The 18,377-nt window shown below is 65.2% G+C and overlaps 4 protein-coding genes across 6 annotated transcripts; 3 read left to right on the plus strand and 1 right to left on the minus strand.

The window, feature by feature from the left end:
• Positions 1-13: 13 nt before the first annotated feature.
• On the plus strand, positions 14-1,691 carry TAF10 (TATA-box binding protein associated factor 10). Its single transcript, XM_085066830.1, has 5 exons — positions 14-239; positions 440-591; positions 723-787; positions 891-1,005; positions 1,530-1,691. The coding sequence occupies exons 1-5, from the start codon at positions 59-61 to the stop codon at positions 1,617-1,619; spliced, it is 603 nt and encodes a 200-aa protein (XP_084922956.1). The 5' UTR covers positions 14-58; the 3' UTR covers positions 1,620-1,691.
• Positions 1,692-2,200: 509 nt separating this feature from the next.
• On the minus strand, positions 2,201-6,733 carry ILK (integrin linked kinase). Its single transcript, XM_085066694.1, has 12 exons — positions 6,642-6,733; positions 5,433-5,598; positions 5,017-5,112; positions 4,832-4,928; positions 4,658-4,741; positions 4,467-4,552; positions 4,104-4,213; positions 3,698-3,825; positions 3,473-3,594; positions 3,292-3,391; positions 3,091-3,221; positions 2,201-2,850 (listed from the first exon to the last, which is right to left on the minus strand). Exons 1-12 carry the CDS (start codon positions 6,728-6,730, stop codon positions 2,701-2,703), a joined length of 1,359 nt encoding a protein of 452 aa, XP_084922820.1. The 5' UTR covers positions 6,731-6,733; the 3' UTR covers positions 2,201-2,700.
• Positions 6,734-8,515: 1,782 nt separating this feature from the next.
• Positions 8,516-11,262, plus strand: RRP8 (ribosomal RNA processing 8). Its single transcript, XM_085066559.1, has 7 exons — positions 8,516-8,718; positions 8,795-8,960; positions 9,038-9,422; positions 9,649-9,778; positions 10,081-10,187; positions 10,293-10,389; positions 11,059-11,262. Exons 1-7 carry the CDS (start codon positions 8,644-8,646, stop codon positions 11,167-11,169), a joined length of 1,071 nt encoding a protein of 356 aa, XP_084922685.1. The 5' UTR covers positions 8,516-8,643; the 3' UTR covers positions 11,170-11,262.
• A 38-nt stretch (positions 11,263-11,300) lies between these two features.
• Positions 11,301-18,142, plus strand: LOC146443977 (F-box/WD repeat-containing protein 7-like). 3 transcript variants are annotated; one of them, XM_085064943.1, is made up of 13 exons: positions 11,301-11,503; positions 12,660-12,839; positions 13,138-13,464; positions 13,875-13,957; positions 14,302-14,440; positions 14,652-14,879; positions 14,961-15,084; positions 15,164-15,300; positions 15,824-15,937; positions 16,144-16,325; positions 16,433-16,658; positions 17,233-17,443; positions 17,704-18,142. In XM_085064943.1, the coding sequence occupies exons 1-13, from the start codon at positions 11,372-11,374 to the stop codon at positions 17,970-17,972; spliced, it is 2,352 nt and encodes a 783-aa protein (XP_084921069.1). In that variant the 5' UTR covers positions 11,301-11,371; the 3' UTR covers positions 17,973-18,142. The 3 variants fall into 3 exon arrangements, with proteins under 3 accessions (XP_084921069.1, XP_084921153.1, XP_084921239.1); XM_085065027.1 differs by having other exon boundaries at positions 11,303-11,503; positions 14,745-14,879; XM_085065113.1 differs by having other exon boundaries at positions 11,368-11,503; positions 12,639-12,839.
• Positions 18,143-18,377: the final 235 nt, after the last annotated feature.

Below are 18,377 nucleotides of genomic sequence, written 5' to 3' on the forward strand. Positions count from 1 at the left end.
GGGCCAATAGTGTGGCTCGGCGCGCGCAGGCGCGAGGCTGAGGCTGGCGCCGGGGACCATGAGCGGCAGCGCCGACCCCGACCCCGCGCCCGCGGCCCCGGCCGCCCCGCCCGGCCCCGCCGAGGGCAGCAAGCCCAGCCCGGCCGCTGTGGGCAGTGCCGGGCCCGGGGCGGCGCCAGCTGCGGGGGGCGGCGCGGCGCGGGCCACCGAGGGCGGCGCGGCCGGCGGGAGGGGGCCCGGTGAGTCGAGATAGGAGGCGGAGCGGGAAGGGCCCCGCGCCCGGGAGTCCCGCGGGACGCCGTGAGCCACCCTGGCCCGGGGAGCGGCGTCCGGTGACTGCGGGGCTCCCGGGGTGCAGCTGAGCGCGCTGTCCCGCATTGCCGGTGTCGGCGGGGCCCGGGCGTGCGGGGCTCCTGGGGCTGATCGTGCTGTCCCGCAGTGCCGGTGTCCGCTGCCGTGGCCGCCCCCCCGGACGGGGCCATGTCCAACGGCGTGTACGTGCCGCCCGCCGCCAACGGCGACGTGAAGCCCGTGGTGTCCACCACGCCGCTCGTGGACTTCCTCATGCAGCTGGAGGACTACACGCCCACGGTACCGACACACGGGGCGGCTGCTGTGGGACGGGACGGGACGGGGCGCGGGGCGGCTCCTGTGCGACGCGATACAGGATATGGAAATGCTCCCATGGGGCCGTGGAGCTGTTCTAACTCTTTCTTTCCCAGATCCCGGACGCCGTCACAGGGTATTACCTGAACCGGGCAGGGTTTGAGGCCTCGGACCCCCGCATGTGAGTGGCAGCAGGGTGGGTGGGGTCGCAGGAACCCCCTGGGGGTCCGGCAGAGGGGCCCATGGACCCCCGTCGCCTCACCGACGCGGCCCCTGTCCCGCAGAATTCGCCTGATCTCACTGGCCGCACAGAAGTTCATCTCGGACATTGCCAATGACGCGCTGCAGCACTGCAAAATGAAAGGCACGGCCTCGGGCAGCTCCCGCAGCAAGAGCAAGGTGGGCACACAGAGGGAACCGGGGAATACCTCTCTGGAGTTGGGGCTGAGCCTGCAGCCACTGAGTGCTGGAATCCCAAAAGCCACCGGGGTTATGATGGGTCTGTGCAGATGGGATGGGGCTGGTGGGGACATGAGGGGGTCATGAGGAGGGCAGTGAGCTTGTGGACACAATTTGGTGACCCTCAGGGGTGTGGGAGCAGCTGTCCGTGGCAGGCCGTTCCCCCCCCCCCCACTCTGGCAACAGCTGCAGCTCCGAGCTTGGGGAGGAGCTGGAGTGGGGGGTCCTGGGGACTCTCCTAGTGCCATATCTAAGCTTCAGGGGCTCCGCAAGGGCAATGGGATTTGCTGCTCAGTGTCTGGGGATGTCTGAGGGCACAGAGCAACAGAATATGGGGAGCTGGGAATGCCCTAATGCTGCCTGGCAGTTCCTCTGGGAGTGGGACACGCCTGTCCTCGTGCCTTTGAGGGGGTCCCACACCCCTGGGCTTACCCTGCTGTGACAGCCTGCCCTGTGTCCCCCAGGACAAGAAGTACACGCTGACCATGGAGGACCTGACACCAGCGCTGGCCGAGTATGGCATCAATGTGAAGAAGCCACATTACTTCACGTAGAGGACGGGGCAGGTTGGGCAGTTTGTAAGGGCCATGTTGGTGCCATTAAACACGTAGAGGGGTTTGTGGGAAGGCAGCCTTGCTCCTGTGCCTGTGCCCAAAAATGCTGGCCCTGGTCCTCCACAGGGGACTGTCATGCTCCCCCTCCTTCTGCCTGTCACAGGGGGCTCAGTGCTGCCAACAGGGCTGGAGCAGTGTGGGGTTGGGGTGACAGGAACTGCCCAGCACTCTTCCTTCTTCTTCCCTGAACTGCCTCATCTCTGACAGGGAATGTGCTGGGGGCTGCACGGGCAGCACTACAGATGGAGCCAGGGACAGGACTCTGAGCCCAACCCTCTTGCACTGGGCACCTCCCAAGGGGGCCCTGTGCCCATCTACCTGCACTGGTCACCAGAGGTTTGCTGTGGGTGCTGGTATGTGCCCAGGGCTCTGTGGGCTGCAGTACAGCCCCACATCAATCCAGCCCCACCCTTAATCCTAGACACCCTCTCTTGAGTCCCAGCCACTCAATCACTCCAGCCCACACCCCCCCCCAAACCAACTCTCCTCCCCATTCTCCAGCCCTGAACCCCAGCAGCCGGTTCCATACCAAACATTTATTTGGTTGCCAGTGGCCATTCTGGGGCCAGAGGGAAGTGGCCGGTGAAGCGCAAAGCGGGGGCAGTGCTGGGCACCATGGGTGGCCCCTCCTGGCCTGCCCCTTCCCCCCCAGCCTTGGGGAGCTGAGTCCTGGGTTGGGCTGTGCCCAGCAAGGGGGACAGGAGGCTCCACAGCCCCATCCCCCAGCAGCAGGGCCAGGCCACAGGCTGTGCCTGCCCTGGATGGGGAGCTGCCCTGTGCAGGGGGGCTGCACTGGACTGGGGGCTGCTGAGAGGCTGGGTTAGGGCTACCTTGGTGAGGAGCTACCCTGGGTGGGAGTCCGGAGCTTGCGGAGCTCCAGCACAGGCAGTGCCATCTGTACCGTGTGTCCGTGGCTGGCTGAGGGTGAGGGGTGTCCTCTGCTCCCCCCGGCTCTAGGATAAAGGCACTTGGGGGTGGCGGGGGGCGCAAGGCAGCACTGGAGGAGGGAGGCACCTCCCCTCTACTTCTCCTGCATCTTCTCCAGGATGGGTACGATCATGTCGAACTTGGGACGCTTGGCTGGGTCCTCGTTCATGCATATCTTCATCAGCTTGCAGATGTGGGGGGAGATACCAGGAGGGATGGTGGGACGTAGCCCCTCCAGTGCTACCTATGAGCAAGAAGAGGGGCTAGAGTCAGGATTAGGACTCTGCCCCCACAGGCAGGCACACCTTCCACGTGCCCAGGTGGTTCCAAGCCCCATCCAACCTGGCCTTGAACACTTCCAGGGATGAAGCAGTCAAAGTTCTCTGAGCAACCTCTCTGGGCGCCAGGACCTCACCAGCCTCAACGGCCAGAACCTCTCCCTTAACTGATCCAAATCAGTTCCTTTGCCCCCCCACCCCCTCACCTTCATACCAATCTCCATGTTGGACAGGTCTGCGAAGGGCACCTCACGTGTCACCAGCTCCCACAGCAGCACGGCGAAGCTCCACATGTCAGCCGAACGCCGGTTGATCTCCTCCGGTTTTTTCTGCAGGGCTGGAGGATGGCTGGGGGCTGAGTGGGGCTGGGAGGGCCAGTCCAGGGGGGCTGGGAACTGGACACTCACCTTCGGGGGCCACCCAGGCCGGGGCATACATCCGCCCTGGGCACTGGAAGGAGAACTTGACATCAGCCATGCTGATTCGTGCCGTCATGTCCTCGTCGATCTGGGGAGAGTGGGCAGTCAGCAGGAGCCCCCCTGCCCTGAGAGCCCCCTACCTCGGGAGGGGGGCTGTGCCCCCACTCACCATGACGCTGCGGCTGTTGAGGTGGTGCCGTGGGATGAGGGGCTCCAGCGTGTGCAGGAAGGCCATGCCCCGCGCGATATCAAAAGCAAACTTCACCGCCTGCATCTGGTCCACCACGAAATCTGGGAAGAGGGTGACAGGGGGTCAACTCACCCTAAGCCCACCCCAGGGCTGTGACTGGAGAAGCCACTGCTGTCCCCAAACACACTGTCCCCCAGTACTTACTGGTCCCCTCGTGCAGGACGTTGTACAGGGAGCCATAGGGCATCCAGTGGCTGATGACGATGGGGTGGGGGGCCGGAGGGGCCTGGCAGGCACCCAGCACCGGCAGCACGTTGGGATGGGAAAAGATCCTGCAGAAGTGACAGCCCTGAGAACAGGGAGGGGCTGCCTGCACCCCCTCGTCTGCCCTTTGCCATCCTCCAGGGCCTCCCAGCCCTTGGGCACCACCCTGGAATGTTTCCTGGCCCCATGGAGTCGGGCAGCTCCTGCCAGCCCCATACCCTTAGAGCTGTCGTTGCCCCGGAAGGTGCCAGGGTGGCCCCAAGCAGGTGTCAGCATGGCCCTGGCCAGGTGCTGGTAGGAATCCCAGGTACAAGCCAGGGTGACTTCATGGAGGTGCAGCACTCACCGCAGTTTTGGGTACTCCTCGTTGAAGTCCCGGCTCTTCCGCGTTGTCCAGTCACGGATTTTCAATATTTTGATTACGATGTCATTGCCTTGCCAGCGCCCCTTCCACAGCTAGAGAAGGAGAAGGGACACGGGCACCATGAAAGGGGCACAAAGTCCCCAGCATCCCCAGGTGCCCCTGTGGGGCTAGGGAGCCCCTGGAGCCCATGGGACCATGGGTCCCTAATGAGAGGGAGCCCCTTGAGCCAGGCAGGAGTCCCCTCTTTCCCCTGGCCACAGGACTCCAGAGTGGCTGTGCCTGGCAAGGCCACGGCACAGCAGTCTGCACAGGTACAGCGCCCACCTGGGGGCAGGAGGGACCCACCTCTCCCGACTGGTTCTCGTTCAGTTTCTGGCTCAGGCTCAGCTGTTTGAAGTCAATCCCAGCGAGTTTGTTCAGGGTCCCATTCCCTACAGTAAAAGGTGGATGGATACCCATGGCTGCTGGATCCGGGAGGCAGCACCAGCAGTTCACGAGGGACCCATGGAACCCCCCAAGAGACCCCCAGTCCTTACTGGGCCGGGTGCGGGTTGTGCCCTTCCAGAATGTGTCCTTGTAGGGGATCTTGGTGAGGCTCTGGCCCAGCTTCTCAGCACGCTCTGCAGAGGGAGGAGGAGGAGTGTGGCACCCAGAGCCTGCTGTGGCTAGCCGAAGGTTGTGCCAGTTATGGGGTCCTGGAGGACTCTTACCTTTCAGGACCTCTCGCAGTGGCGTCTTGGCCTTGTCTGTGGGGGTCTCACCATATTTGTTAGCAATGCTGACCAGGGCCCCACTGCCCACCAGGTCCTGTGGGAGCAGAGAGCGAGGGCTGTGGTTTGTAATCTCCTCTCAGTCCCCACCCCTCACCCTCTCTCCTGCCCATTCCCCCACTCACCTCAGCCACCTGCTCGTGTCCCCAGAAGCAGGCGTAGTGCAGTGGTGTGTTCCCGTGCTCATTCACCGCATTGATGTCTGCTTTGAACTGCATCAGCTGGCAACGGGGGACAGTCCCTGTGAGCCTAGGACTGTCCCTGTCAGCCCAGGCAAGATCCCCATGAGCCCAGGCAAGATCCCCATCCTCCTTATGCCTTGTCCTGGGGGATGCAGGGGCAGCACATTGGCAGCTGTGGGGAGGGGGCTGAGCTGATGTGGGGCTCAGAAGGATTTGGAGGGAGCCTGTGAGGAGTGGGGAGCTCAGAGGCACTGGGAGGATGCCAGGTGTTCCTGACAGGGTAGCAAGTCCCAAGTGGGTAGTGTGGTGGGCTACACAGAGGGTGGGAAAGGGGAAGTGCAGGCACAGGGAACAAATACCTTCTGCACGATGTCACGGTGGCCGTGGCTGGCAGCCAGGTGCAGTGGGGTGTCATCCCCCCGGTTCATGACATTGATGCGAGCCCCCCGCATGATGAGCATGTCCACCACGTTTGAACGGCCCTCGCGGCAGGCCCAGTGCAGGGGGCTGAACCCATGGTCATCCCTGCAGGATGGCAGGGGGGTTCTGCTCAGCTGTGGCCCCCTGGCCCAGGCATCACTGGCATCATCCTCAAAACACCAGCCGCAGGGGCCAAGGGACCAAGTTAAGCATCCATCCCACTCTCACCCACCCCCACCAGGGCCCCACTAGCCCAGGCCAAATCCTGTCTCCTCCAAGGCTGAATCACAGCCGGATCCTGTCCCCATCCCCCCATTCTGTGGCCAAGTAAGGGAGGAGGTGGCAGCCAGGCCTTAAATGGAGATCAGGAACTGGCGGAGGGGCTGCTGCAGGCCGGGCTCCCCTCCAGCCCAGGCTCCCCCCAGTCCCAGACCCCCTCCAGCCCCCAGGCACAGCAGACTCCATCTGCCCCCACCATGGCCCTGCAGGCAAGGGGTAACTGACACAGAACACCCCAGCACCTTGGGCAGCATCTCGGGGTCTGGGAGAGCTCCATGTGCCTGGGACCCCCAGGAGGAGCAGGGAAGCACAGCCAAGGGAGGCCATTTGTCTGGAGCATGTCCAGAACGCCACAGCCATGGCCTGGCTGGGGTCATGGTACGGGGTCAAGCTATGCCGGCTGCACACATTGCAGCCAGATGCTCCAAGCCCCATGCCCAGCCTGCATATGGCTCCTGAATGGCTATAAGCACATGTGGGACACCACAGTCCTGCAGGAGCCCTGGAATGGGCTGTACAGAGCAGACACCTGGGCACAAAGAGTACCCCACACAACTCCCAGCCCCAGTGGTCCCAGCCGTGTGCCCACGCATCTGCCATGGTGCTCCCCAGAGAGGGGAGTGGGACATGGGGATATGGTCAATGGACACAGTTGCCACCATGGGAACAGGGGAGGTTCCCCCTGGCCCAGCTGAGCCCTGGCTGTGGCCGCGAGGAAGTGGCCAGAGGATGTTCGGCCTCGTGCCTCAGCAATGCGGTAACTTCCTCCAGTGGGGAGGAGCTGTGTCCTGCTGCCTGCCCCCCGCCTTTCCATGGAGACCAGTGGAAACCAGCCGCCAGCATAGCCCCCCCAGCCCGGCCCTACTCACCCCTGATTGAGGTCGTTCTCAGTGTTGTCCAGCCACAGCCGCACAGCCACCGCGTTGCCCTCCCGGCATTGAGTGAAGATGTCATCCATAGCGGCTGTGGGAGGGGATGTGGGTAAGGACATGGGGACCCCTGACACCCTTCAGCTGTGAGGTCCCGGGAACAGCAAGTACAGAGGCCTCCTGGCCCCCTCCTTGTCCCCTCCCGCCCCATCCCTGGAGCTCTTCAGGAAGCCACAGGCAGGCTGAGGTCCAGGCTGGAGTCGAACTGGCAGCCCGTGGGGAAGCTCCCGGGTGACTCCAGCGGGTCTGTGGCTGCCTGCAGGAAGCTGGGCTGGCACCCCGGGCTTATCATGAGGCACAGCCGGCCCTGGTGGCCACAGCTCCGGGGGAGAGCGAGCCCTCAAGACGGGATCTTGCAGATCTGGTGGGGGAATGGGGCTGGGGGAGCTCAGCATCCCCGGAATGAGGTCCTGCAGCCCCGTGACCCTCCTGACCCCCTTGGCTGGGCCTGGCATGGCACCATGCTCAGAAACTGTGACCCCAAAGCCCCACACACTCCCCTTGGATCCATGGACACCCCAGTTCAGAGCCAGGCATAGAACTCCTTCCTGCTCCCCATGTCCCCCTGAGCCCCTGGCTGTGATCGTGGGACCCCCTGCCTGGGGATCTGTGGTGTTGCGCAGGGACATGGAGTGAGTCCTACAGTGTGGGGACAGGGACAGATTAAATATGACATGCCTGACACGCAGCCACTGGGGCTCAAAGCTGCCAATGCAAGACCCCCAGGGCCTGATGCACACCCAGACATGGCGGGACCCCCACCAGCTGCCAGCACCTGCAGCTGCCCCCCAGGACCCTGCCTGCACCCCTTGCCCCAGGCAGCTCTGGAAGGATGGGACACAGAGCCCCAGACCCGTGCCAGGGTTTTATGGGCCCCAGAATGGCCCCAGCACATCCATGGCAGCACTGGTCCTGTCCTGGCTCCAGAATACTCACAGTCCTGGATGAGATTTATCCCCCACCCATCTGGGGGCACCCCTGGAAAGGGGGTCCCCAGGACATCCCTCACCAGTCCTGGCCCTGTGGTACCTCACTCTGCTGTCACAGCAGCGATGACACCCCACTATGGGGAGACCCCATCCTGTCCCCTGCTCGGCCCGGGGCTGCCAGGACCGCCTGCTACCCACCGGCCCCTACCCAGTCCCACGGGGCTGCCAGGACCGCCCAGCCCCAGCCCTGCCAAGATAGTCAAGTGCCCACCTCGGCCCTGCTCAGCCCCCGGGGCAGGGGACGGGATGTGGAGACACAGTCCCCTCGTCTCACCCCAAACCAGCTGCTAGGGCCCCGCTCTGCCCTGCGGCCCCATCAGTCCCTCCCCTTCAGCCCCCCAACCTCTCCCCCGTACCCCCAACCCTTTCCTGTACCCCCAATCCTTTCCCTGTACCCCCCACCCCGCCCCGGCAGCTCCCCCACCCCGCCCCGGCTCCGGCAGATACCCCTCCGGCCCAGTCCCCGCTTCGGGTCGTCCGCAGCCGCACTCGCGCCCCCCCAGCCTCTCCCCGCTCGGTCCCGGTCCCGGTCCCGTCCCGCCGTTACCGGGTGCGTGTCCCGGCGGCTCCGCAGGGCGGCGGCTGCGGCGGGCGCGGGACAGCGCGGGGGCTCCGCCCCGAGACGGCGCCCCCTGCCGGCCGGAACCCACACCGGCCACGGCTCCGCCACACGGCACCGGGCGAGGGCGCGGGGCAGGGCCACCGGGCGGGGCCACCGGGCGGGGCGGGGCCGTCCAGTGGGGACGTGGTCATGCGGGTGGAGGCGGGGTTATGGGGCATATGCCAAATTGTTGGGGGCGCGGTCACCGGCTGGGGAGGGGGTGTGGCGTCCGCGGCACCACCCCTGCAGCCACGGCCCCGCCCGGGCCTCCGGGCCGAGGTGGGCGCTGTTGTCGCGGCGCTTCTCGGGCGGGCGCACGTGGGTCTCAGTACGGATCGAGGGTCTCCGCTCCATGTTTGCGGAGCAGGGCTGGAACGATGCTTTGGAGCCACTGCCCCGCGGCGCTCCCGGGAGCCCAGGCCGGCCGGTAAGCGGGCGATGCGGGGGCAGCGGGCCGGGCCAGTCCCGGGCTCGCGGAAGTGACCGGCCCCGACCCTGCACAGGGCCCTGCGGCGGGGAAGAGGCGGCTGCCCGGGACCGGCCGGGACGGCGAGGCAGCGCGGAAACGGCCCCGGAAGCGGAGGAAGGCAGGCGGGCCTCGGGCCGCGACGGGGGAGCTTCCGGCCGGTCCCGGGGAACCCCGGGAGAGTGGGCAGCGCCCGGAAACAGGTACCGGGTCGGCTCCAGGGCCCAGCGGGCAGCGGGGAGCCGTCTGCGTGCCCTAATTCCCCTCTCGATGTCCCCAGATGGCCCGGCTGAGCTGGCGGGGCTGAGCCGGAGGCAGCGGCGGAACCGGCAGAAGCGGCAGCGGCAGCAGGAGCCGCCGGCGGGGTCGGATGGAGAGCGGGACTCGGGTCCGGGCCCCCTGGACCCGCCAAGCCCCGCGGAGGCTCCTCCGGAGCCCCGCTCGGGCCGCTCGGCGGCGCTCCGCGCGCGAATGGAGGAGCGGCTGCTCGGCGCCCGGTTCCGGTATCTGAACCAGCAGCTCTACACGGGGAGCAGCCGGGACGCGGCGCGGCTCTTCCGCGCCGACCCCGCCGCTTTCCACCTGTACCACCAGGGCTTCGAGCGGCAGGTGCGGCGCTGGCCCGAGCGCCCCGTGCAGCGCATCGTGCGCTACCTGCGCCGCCGGTGAGCGGGAGGGCGAGAGCTGAAGGGGAATATGGACCGGAGGGGCCGGTGAGCGGGGCCCAGGGCCTGAGCGGTGGATGGAGTGGGGAGGGGCAGGGGGTCGCGGGGCAGGGGGATGGCCGGGAGGCCGGTGAGCGGCGGGGCCAAGGGATGAGCGGTGGGGCCGGGAGGCGGGGCGGGCACGGCACCGGGCCGAGCCGCTCTGACCCCGCTACCCCTGTCCCAGGCCAGCGTCGCTCGTGGTGGCGGATTTCGGGTGCGGGGACTGCACGCTGGCCGCCAGTGTAAAGAACCAGGTGCACTGCTTCGATCTGGTGCCTCTGAGCCCGCGGGTCACCGTCTGCGACATGGCCGAGGTACTGGGGCCACCCCCAGGGCAGGGAGTGGGTGCTGCTGGGCAGGCTGCCGTGGTGCAGGTGGGGGACAGTGACCCCGGGAGTCCCGTGCGGGAGAGGCAGCACGGCTGTGTGTATTCAAAAACTGGCTGTGTGACTTGGGTACCCAGAAATGGGGCACGGCTGAACCCACAAGCTTGGGGAGTGTAGGAGTGCTGCCCAGCCCCATCAGCATCACCGTCTTCCTCCTCCCGGGGGTCTGCAGAGGGGCTGCCATGCCATCTCATCGTCCTCCTTCTCTGGGGTTGTCCCGGGGTGGGCAGGTGCCACTGGCAGCTGAATCGGTGGATGTGGCTGTGTTCTGCCTGGCGCTGATGGGCACCAACCTGCAGGAGATTCTAGGAGAGGCCAACCGTGTGCTCAAGCTCGGGTAGGCAGAGATTGTGGGGCAGTGGGGGATTGGGGGAGGAGCAGGGATGCTGGGCAGTGTCCTGGGGCGGCCTGGGTGCCCTGTTCAGACCTCACGTGACTGCAGGGGGACCCTGATGGTGGCCGAGGTGGCCAGCCGCTTTGAGGACACCAGCGCCTTCCTGAAGGCCATGACGCAGCTGGGCTTCAGGACCATCTCCAAGGTGTGTCCCCAGGTGTGACCGGGGCTGGGCACTGGGTGTACCAGGAACCAGGGAGCCCAAAGAAGGGGTGTACTGTGGCCCAGCCTGGTGCTGGTGGCGAGCAGGCGTGGGGTCCATGAAAGCACATGGGGGTGGAAGGGATTGGTACATGGGGGATTGCACATGGGAGAGCTGAGGGACTAGTAGACACAGGGGTGGAGTTCTGGAGGAAGGTTTGGAAGTCCTGGGGCCTGTGGGTGGTGCGCTGTGGCAGTTTGGGATGCGGGTTGGATGGGGTGCTGGGATTTTGGAGGGGATAAGGGGTGTTTGGGGCACACTGGGATTGTAGTGCAGGGCCTGGAGGTGGGAGTGAAGCCCAGGAGGGGTTTGGGGGTCCCGGAGCCTGGAGGAATTGCGGTGTGAGGGTGGATGATGGGTGTAGGGAATTTAGAAGAGTACACCAGGGGTATGGGGCTGGGGTCTGGGGTACTCGGGGCACAGAAGGGCTTTGGAGCCAGAGTCTGGGGGAAGGAGGGCCCTGGGCACAATGGGGTCTGAAAGAAGGTTGGGGGGACCTGGGCTCACTGAGGCCGCGGTGTCGGGCTGGAGAGGGCTGGGGGTTCTGGGGCTGTGGTGAGGATAGGGGTCGCGGGGCGCCGGTAACAGAGTCGGGTGTCCCCGCGCCTCCAGGACTTCTCCAGCTCCTACTTCTACCTGCTGGAGTTCGCCAAGACGGGCCCGCCCCGGGCCGGCCCCGCTCCCGGGCTGCGCCTGCGGCCGTGCCTGTACAAGCGGCGGTGACCGGGGGGCGGGGCCACGCCGCTCGCCCCGCCCCATCTCCGTGCTGGCCCCGCCCCCGCGCGCCATCACCAATAAAGCCGCTGCTTCTTCACAGCTGCGCGTGCGCCTGTGCTCCGGGGGCGGGGCTGGGGCAGCTGGCGGGGCCGCGCGTGCGCGGTGCTGTCGGGCCTGCGCGGCGGCAGCGCCCGGGGCCGGTACCGGGATGTCGGGGCCGGGCGGGCCGGGCCCCGCCGGGGCCAAGCTCGACATCAACCGCGCCAGCGTGGCCGAGCTGGAGGGTGCCCTTAGCGGCATCGGCCGCCGCCGCGCCCGTGATATCGTCCGCAAGAGAGAGGTGCGGGGGGAGGGGGGGACGGCGGGGACGGCACCCGGCGCGGAGCGACCTAGCCCCGGGACCGCGAGGCGGGGGTGTCGGTCACAGGGTGGGGGGCCGTGGGCCGAGTACGCGGGCGACGGTGCCGCTTCCGTCCCGGCAGGCGGGGCCGGGTCGCGATCCCCGAGTCCCGCCCCGAGGCCGCGGGGTCGTGCGAGCGCAGCCGCCCCCGGTGCTGCCGTCCCTTGCTGCCGGGTCCAGGCAGCGCCCCGGCCGGAGCGGGGAGCCGGGGAAGCGCAGGTTCCTGCGGGACGGGACGGGCACCGCGGCTCGACCGCCGTCACCCGGCTTGCGAGCGCCGTCACCGGCGATGAGGGGGCGGGAAGTGCTTGCGGGGAGACCCTGCGGCGTCCGGTGACACGGCTGGGAGCAGTGGGAGCGGCACTGTAGGCCCTAGGCGGGCAGGTACAGGCGGGTCATCGGCAGGCCTGCCCTGATACTGCGGGGATGGGCAGCGCCGCGGCCGGACAAGGCAGGGCTGGGAGTGTTTGGCATGTTTTGGGCTGGAAAAGGGGAGGTAAGGGGGTGGGGGCAGCCGGGAAGCGGGAGGGCAGAAGCCGGTAATACAAAGGGAGGGTGGATTGGAGCACGGTCTGTCCCGGTCGGTGTTGCTAGTGCAGCCTATTTTGGGGAGCAGCAGCAGCCCTGTAAATCGAACTCTGCCGGGTGTGAAGGGCCGAGTGGGTCCTTCCCGAGCCCGGGGGTTGTGCTGGTTCACCGCCGGGTCCTGCCCCGGGACAGCCCGGCTCCGCCGGGTTCATCCCATGGCAGACACTCCGGTAGCCCGTACAGGGGTGATGGGAGGCACCTGATCGCAGGTCGAGGCTGGGCAGTGCTCGGCCCGAGGTCCCGCGGGACAGTAGTTGTCTCACACAGGTGTGTGTCTGCATGTGTCCAGAGCTGTTCCCCTGTCCTGGAGCCTCAGTCTTGCCTCCCATCCTGGTGCTGCTCACCTGCGGGGCACAGTGCTCCTACAGAGCTGTCACTTTTGGGCCACTGTCTCCCCTTCATAGCTGCCTTCGTGCTGTGACTGTTCCCTGCGGGGCCACTTGGGCAGGGGGCTCTGTGGGAGCAGGAGGGATTCTGTTCTGGGCAGGGCTGACTTCCCTCCGCGCAGGAGCTGAAGGGCTTCACTTGCTTGGATGACTTGCTGCATGTCAAGGGAATTACCACACGCATCCTGGAGCTCAACAGCCAGCGCATGACGTGCCGGCGGCACCCGGGCCCCGAGGGGCCCCCACAGACCAGCCCCACTCCCCTGGGGGACAGTGAGGACCACAGGGCACCTCCAGCACAGGTAGGTGCAGGAAGATCCCTGCTGCCAGGTGCAGGGACAAGGGAGGAGGTCTGGCTGTGAGGAAGCTTGTGGGGAGCAGACAGAACCACACTGGGTTCTGGAGCTGGTGCATGTGGGTCAGGGGGTGCTCCACCCTGCAACCGCCCACAGTGCTGTTGAGTGGAGCCCCTGTGCTCCAGGGCCATGGCTCTCGCTGGCAGCCATCCAGCAGTGCCCCCTGCCCCCACTCTGTTCCTGGTCTCCAGCAGCCCAAAGCTGTGCAGAACCAGCCCCTGCCCCTTACCCCTTCCCTGCTCAGGTGGTGGCTGAGGAGGAAGAAGAGGAGGAGGAAGCACCGAGGCCCTGGGAGTCAGAGCACCCCTGGAAGGGCACCCCCAGGTCTGGAGCAGACCCTGATGGCTCCGGGGGGCAGGGACAACAGGAGCCCCCCAGGTCCACCAGGGAGCAGGAGGAGGAGGAGGATGAAGAGGAGGAAGAGGAGGAGGAGGAGGAAGAAGGGAGCTGTTGCAGCGAGGAGGGGGAAGACAGCAGCAATATATACCTATACTACACCCTGGGAGAGCGCTGGATTGACTACCTGCAGCGCACTGGGGATGGGGGGCTGCTGCGTCACCTGCGCCCCAAGGTGACCGGGGGGCCAGGGACTGCTGAGGCACTTAGGGCACCTGTGGGAGGGGAGACAGGGGCCTGGGGGCTCAGTGATACCTGGCTGCTGGGGCTGGGGAAAGTGGTGCTGCCCTGTTCCCCGTGCAGACCCCTGCCCTGCGTGGGAGTCCTTAGTCATAGGATTGGGGAAGGAAGTGCTGTCCCAATCTACCCCAATCCCCAGCCCTGCCCTGGCCCTGATGCAGTCCCCGTACCCTGCATGGGGATCCCTTCTTGCCATATGGACGCTGAAGGGAGGAAAAACAGGAGCAGGTGGGGGTCTGTTGCATAGCTGTGGGCAGGTTGCCCGCAGAGATCGGCTCTGGGCAGGGAGCCTGGAGGAGTCTGCCTGGGTTTGCCCCAGCCACTCCAACCTGCTGTATTCCACAGATGAAGCGGAAGTCAGAGAACGGGCCGGATGGCCGGGCCTTGTCCCCCGGGAAGAAGCTTTGCAAGGGCTCTGATTATGGCAGGTGAGGCATGGCAGGGCTCTGAGTGCAGCAGGGGAAGAGGTATGTGTGCTGGAGCGACACATACCTCTTCCTGCCCACCCCTGGAGGATGATGAAGCCACCTGGGTTGAGCAGGGGTTGGCCCAGGTCAGGTCCAGCCCTGACCAGTTGCCTATCTGCTGAGTAGGCTGGGCTAGATGTGGGCAAGGGGTCGACAGGGTGGAAACAAGGAAAAGGGTCAATGGGGTGGAGCTCCCACCGGTGGGAACCAGTGCCTGGAGACTTCCTAGGCACAATGTGGCCTGGAGCAGTACTGGCACATGCCACCTGTGCCATGGCCTCACCTGTACTGGGTCTTTCTCCCAGGACACTGGGCCCCTGCACACCCAGCCCCACCACCACCTTTGGGGAGCTGCGCAATGCCAAGGTGGGGCAGGCCCGGCGCCGCCGCATCCCCTCAGTCGCGCCCCCACCTGAGCTACAGGACTGGCTCCGTACCTTCCAGGTACGTCTCACCTGGTGGCTCCAGGCAGCTTGGGTGTGATAGGTGGGAGCCAAGCCTAAGGGATCTCCAGTATGGTCAGGGGTTGAGCCTACAGTGGATTTTGGGTAGTTTTGCTTGGGTGAGGAAACACAGAAGAGGTTTCAGCCCTGGCCGGGGGTGGTGTCACCTGTCACACAGCGCCTGTGACCCACCAAGCTCCCACCTGCCTCAGGCTTTGGGCCTGGGGCAAGAGCTCTGGCTGCCAGGGCTATGGCTGGGCTGGCTGGGGACACAGAGCCAGGGGTCACTGGGGAACCCCCTGCAGCGCTGGAGTGGCCCTGAGAAGCTGCTGGCCCTGGATGAGCTCATTGACCGCTGCGAGCCGGCACAGATCAAGTACATGATGCAAGTCATCGAGCCCCAGTTCCAGCGGGATTTCATCTCCCTGCTGCCCAAGGAGGTGAGTGGAGTTGGGGGACCAGGGGCCTGACTTGACCTCCCTGGTGACCCCTCTGTGACTCTTATGCCCCCCCATACGCAGCTGGCCCTGTACGTCTTGTCCTTCCTGGAGCCACGGGACCTGCTCCGTGCCGCCCAGACTTGCCGCTACTGGAGGGTCTTGGCTGAGGACAATCTGCTCTGGAGGGAGAAGTGCCGTGAGGAAGGTGAGGGTCCTCCCAGGTGGGGCCAGAGGGGCACCCCGGGCTTGACCCAGGTAATGCACCACTTTGTTGTCCCCTGCAGGAATTGAGGAGCCCCTACACCTGCGGAAGCGACGCCTTCTCAGCCCCGGATTCATGTACAGCCCCTGGAAATTCGCCTTCCTGCGCCAGCACCGCATCGACATGAACTGGCGCAGTGGGGAGCTGCGGCCCCCCAAGGTAGGTCTGGGAGTCCCAGCAGGGGCAGACTCCAGGGAGCTGTGATCCCCAAGGTGGGCCTGGGCATGTCCCTGCTGGGGGCAGACCCTGGGGAGCTGAGGGGCTGGTGAGATCCCTCTGGGGACAGACACCCAGTCACTGGTATGGGGAAAGCTGGTACAGGATCTGCCGCAGGGAGCAGATCCAGCTTGCACAGAGCAGTGGGGGCAGCAGAAATTAGGTCCCCTGGGCCTGGAGAATGGGGGTTGCTCGCCTTGCCCCTTTGCAAGGCCACATGCAGGGCTGCAGCCAACCCCAGCACCCAGGGAAGGTGCAGCCTCCCAGGACTTACCTGCCAAACACACCACACACCCTACCTCTGCTGCCCTGCAGAAGCATCAGGGGGTGCAGGTGATTTGGAGACATGTCTGCCTTTCCTCCCCTCAGCTCCTGGTACCTTCCCATCGTTCATTGTGTTGGGGGGTCCTGCAGGCTTGGAGGGGTTGGTCCACATTGTCCCCCACACACACCTGTGCTCCCACAGGTACTGAAGGGCCACGATGACCATGTGATCACCTGTCTGCAGTTTTGTGGGAATCGCATTGTAAGCGGCTCTGATGACAACACACTCAAAGTGTGGTCAGCTGTCACGGGGGAGGTGAGTGTGGCACTGACACTGGCACCACAGGGGTCTAGGGCAGGGACCACCCCCTGTGCTCAGCACAGGTGAGGCCACACCCTGACTTCTGGGGTCAGTTTGGGCCCTTTATGACAAGGACATCAAGTTGTGCTGCTCCTCTGTGCTGTTTCAGAGGTGCGGAGGTGTGAGATGCTTACTTATCCCTTGTGTCCTGTCCCCTACAGTGCGTGCAGACACTGGTGGGCCACACTGGGGGGGTCTGGTCCTCCCAGATGAGGGACAGTGTTGTCATCAGTGGCTCCACTGATCGCACACTCAAGGTGTGGAACGCTGATAGCGGCGAGTGTGTACACACACTGTACGGACACACTTCTACCGTGCGCTGCATGCACCTGCATGGCAACAGGTATGGGCTGACAGGGGCTGTGTGAGAGGGGGATATCCGCAGGGGGTGAGGCTTGTCACCCCGGGGCTGCCCTGGCAGCTGGGTCCCAAGTGTCCCCTCACCTGCAGGGTGGTGAGTGGCTCCCGGGACGCCACATTGCGGCTCTGGGACATCGAGACGGGGCAGTGCCTGCACGTGCTGATGGGGCATGTGGCAGCTGTACGCTGCGTCCAGTACGATGGCAACAAGGTGGTCAGTGGTGCCTATGACTACACGGTCAAGGTGTGGGACCCCGAGAGCGAGAGCTGCACCCATACACTGCAGGGGCACACCAATCGCGTCTACTCATTGCAGGTATGGCCACACACACATCCCCTCCTCCTGTCTTCCCCCTCTGGCTCCCCTGCCCTCCCTACTCCCTGCAGATAAAACCTCACAGGTACAACTTGCCCTGCTGCTGGCTTGCCCTATCACTCCTCTGCCTTGCAGTCATGGGGCACAAGCTGTGCCAAAGGTCCCACATGTGCTGAAGGGATAAATGGGCCATGTCTGCATCATGCAGGGCCCTGTGTGCTTTGCAGGGACATGTGGGCCATGTCTGTGCCCTGAAGAGATGTATCTGCCATGCAAGGACACATGGACCATGTTTGTGTCCTGTGGAGATAGCCTCTGCCTCCTTGACCCCGCTTCCCACACACACTTATGCTGTGGACACAAACACTCCTCTATGTCCCTTCCCTGGAGCATTTCTACAGCCCAGAAAGCCAAAGGGTGTGTGAGCCCATGGCTCAGCTGCAGAACAGGGGGTACTGGTGCTGGAACTGGGGGTGCTGCATCCCAAACCAGGGGTTGCCAGAGCTGTGGGCCACAGCCCAAACCCCAGGACGCTCTGGCCTCAGCGCTGAGCTGGATCCCTTCTCTCTGGCAGTTCGATGGGACGCACATCGTGAGCGGGTCGCTGGACACATCAATCCGCGTGTGGGATGTGGAGAGTGGGAACTGTCTGCACACACTCATGGGGCACCAGTCACTCACCAGCGGGATGGAGCTGCGAGACAACATCCTCGTGTCTGGCAATGCTGACTCCACTGTCAAGATCTGGGACATCAAGACGGGGCAGTGCCTGCAGACGCTGCAGGGTGAGGGGGAATTCCTAACCCTTGGGGGGTGGTGGGGAGGGGGCAGCTCTCTCCCTTGGCAGAGTGGGAGGGGGCAGGGGGGTCTCCAACCTCCCCTGTGGGCTGGAGTGGCTCCAAGCTGGCAGATGTGGCTGGAGAATGGTGGGTGTCCCTGAGAAGCCAGGGCTGGGTGGCTCTGAGCTGCCAGATCTGGCAGGACAGATGTCACATAGCAAGAGATGCCCCAGTTGCAGCTGAGGCTCACCGGTGCTTCCCCATAGGTCCCAGCAAGCACCAGAGTGCTGTCACCTGCCTGCAGTTCAGCTCCAAGTTCGTGGTGACCAGCTCGGACGACGGGACAGTGAAGTTGTGGGACCTGAAGACAGGGGAGTTTGTGCGGAACCTCGTGGCCCTGGAGAGCGGAGGTTCTGGGGGAGTCGTGTGGCGCATCCGTGCCTCCAACACAAAGCTGGTGTGTGCTGTGGGCAGCCGCAACGGCACTGAAGAGACCAAGCTGCTGGTGCTGGACTTTGATGTGGACCTTAAGTGACCCTGGCCAGCCTGGGGGTCCCGCGGGAGGGGTGGCCCCGGCGCAGGCGCTGGCCCCCGCGGGCAGGACAGAGGGGACGCCTGGCTGGGCCTTATTTATATGCGCGGGAGTGCCTGGCCAGGCCTGCAGGAGCATGTTTTGTACACGGAATATATCAATTTATTTCTGTACTGGGGTGAGTGCTTGCATGCCCCAAGGCCCTGAGCACTGTCCTGGGCCCACAGCTCCTACTCTGACCAGCAGCAGGGAGAGAAGAGGCCACGCTCTCCCAGGTGTCACAGGCCACAAGGACCAGCTCTCGTTGCACACGTGCCCTTAGCTGGTGGGCACTGGCCTGGCAGCACCTGACACCTACCCTCACCCCCTCACACCCCCACCACTGCCCCGTATGAGTGCCTGCTCTGC

This window comes from Lichenostomus cassidix, chromosome 1 (genome assembly GCF_008360975.1).
Source record: "Lichenostomus cassidix isolate B80296 chromosome 1, HeHo_3.0, whole genome shotgun sequence".
Taxonomy (NCBI): domain Eukaryota; kingdom Metazoa; phylum Chordata; class Aves; order Passeriformes; family Meliphagidae; genus Lichenostomus; species Lichenostomus cassidix.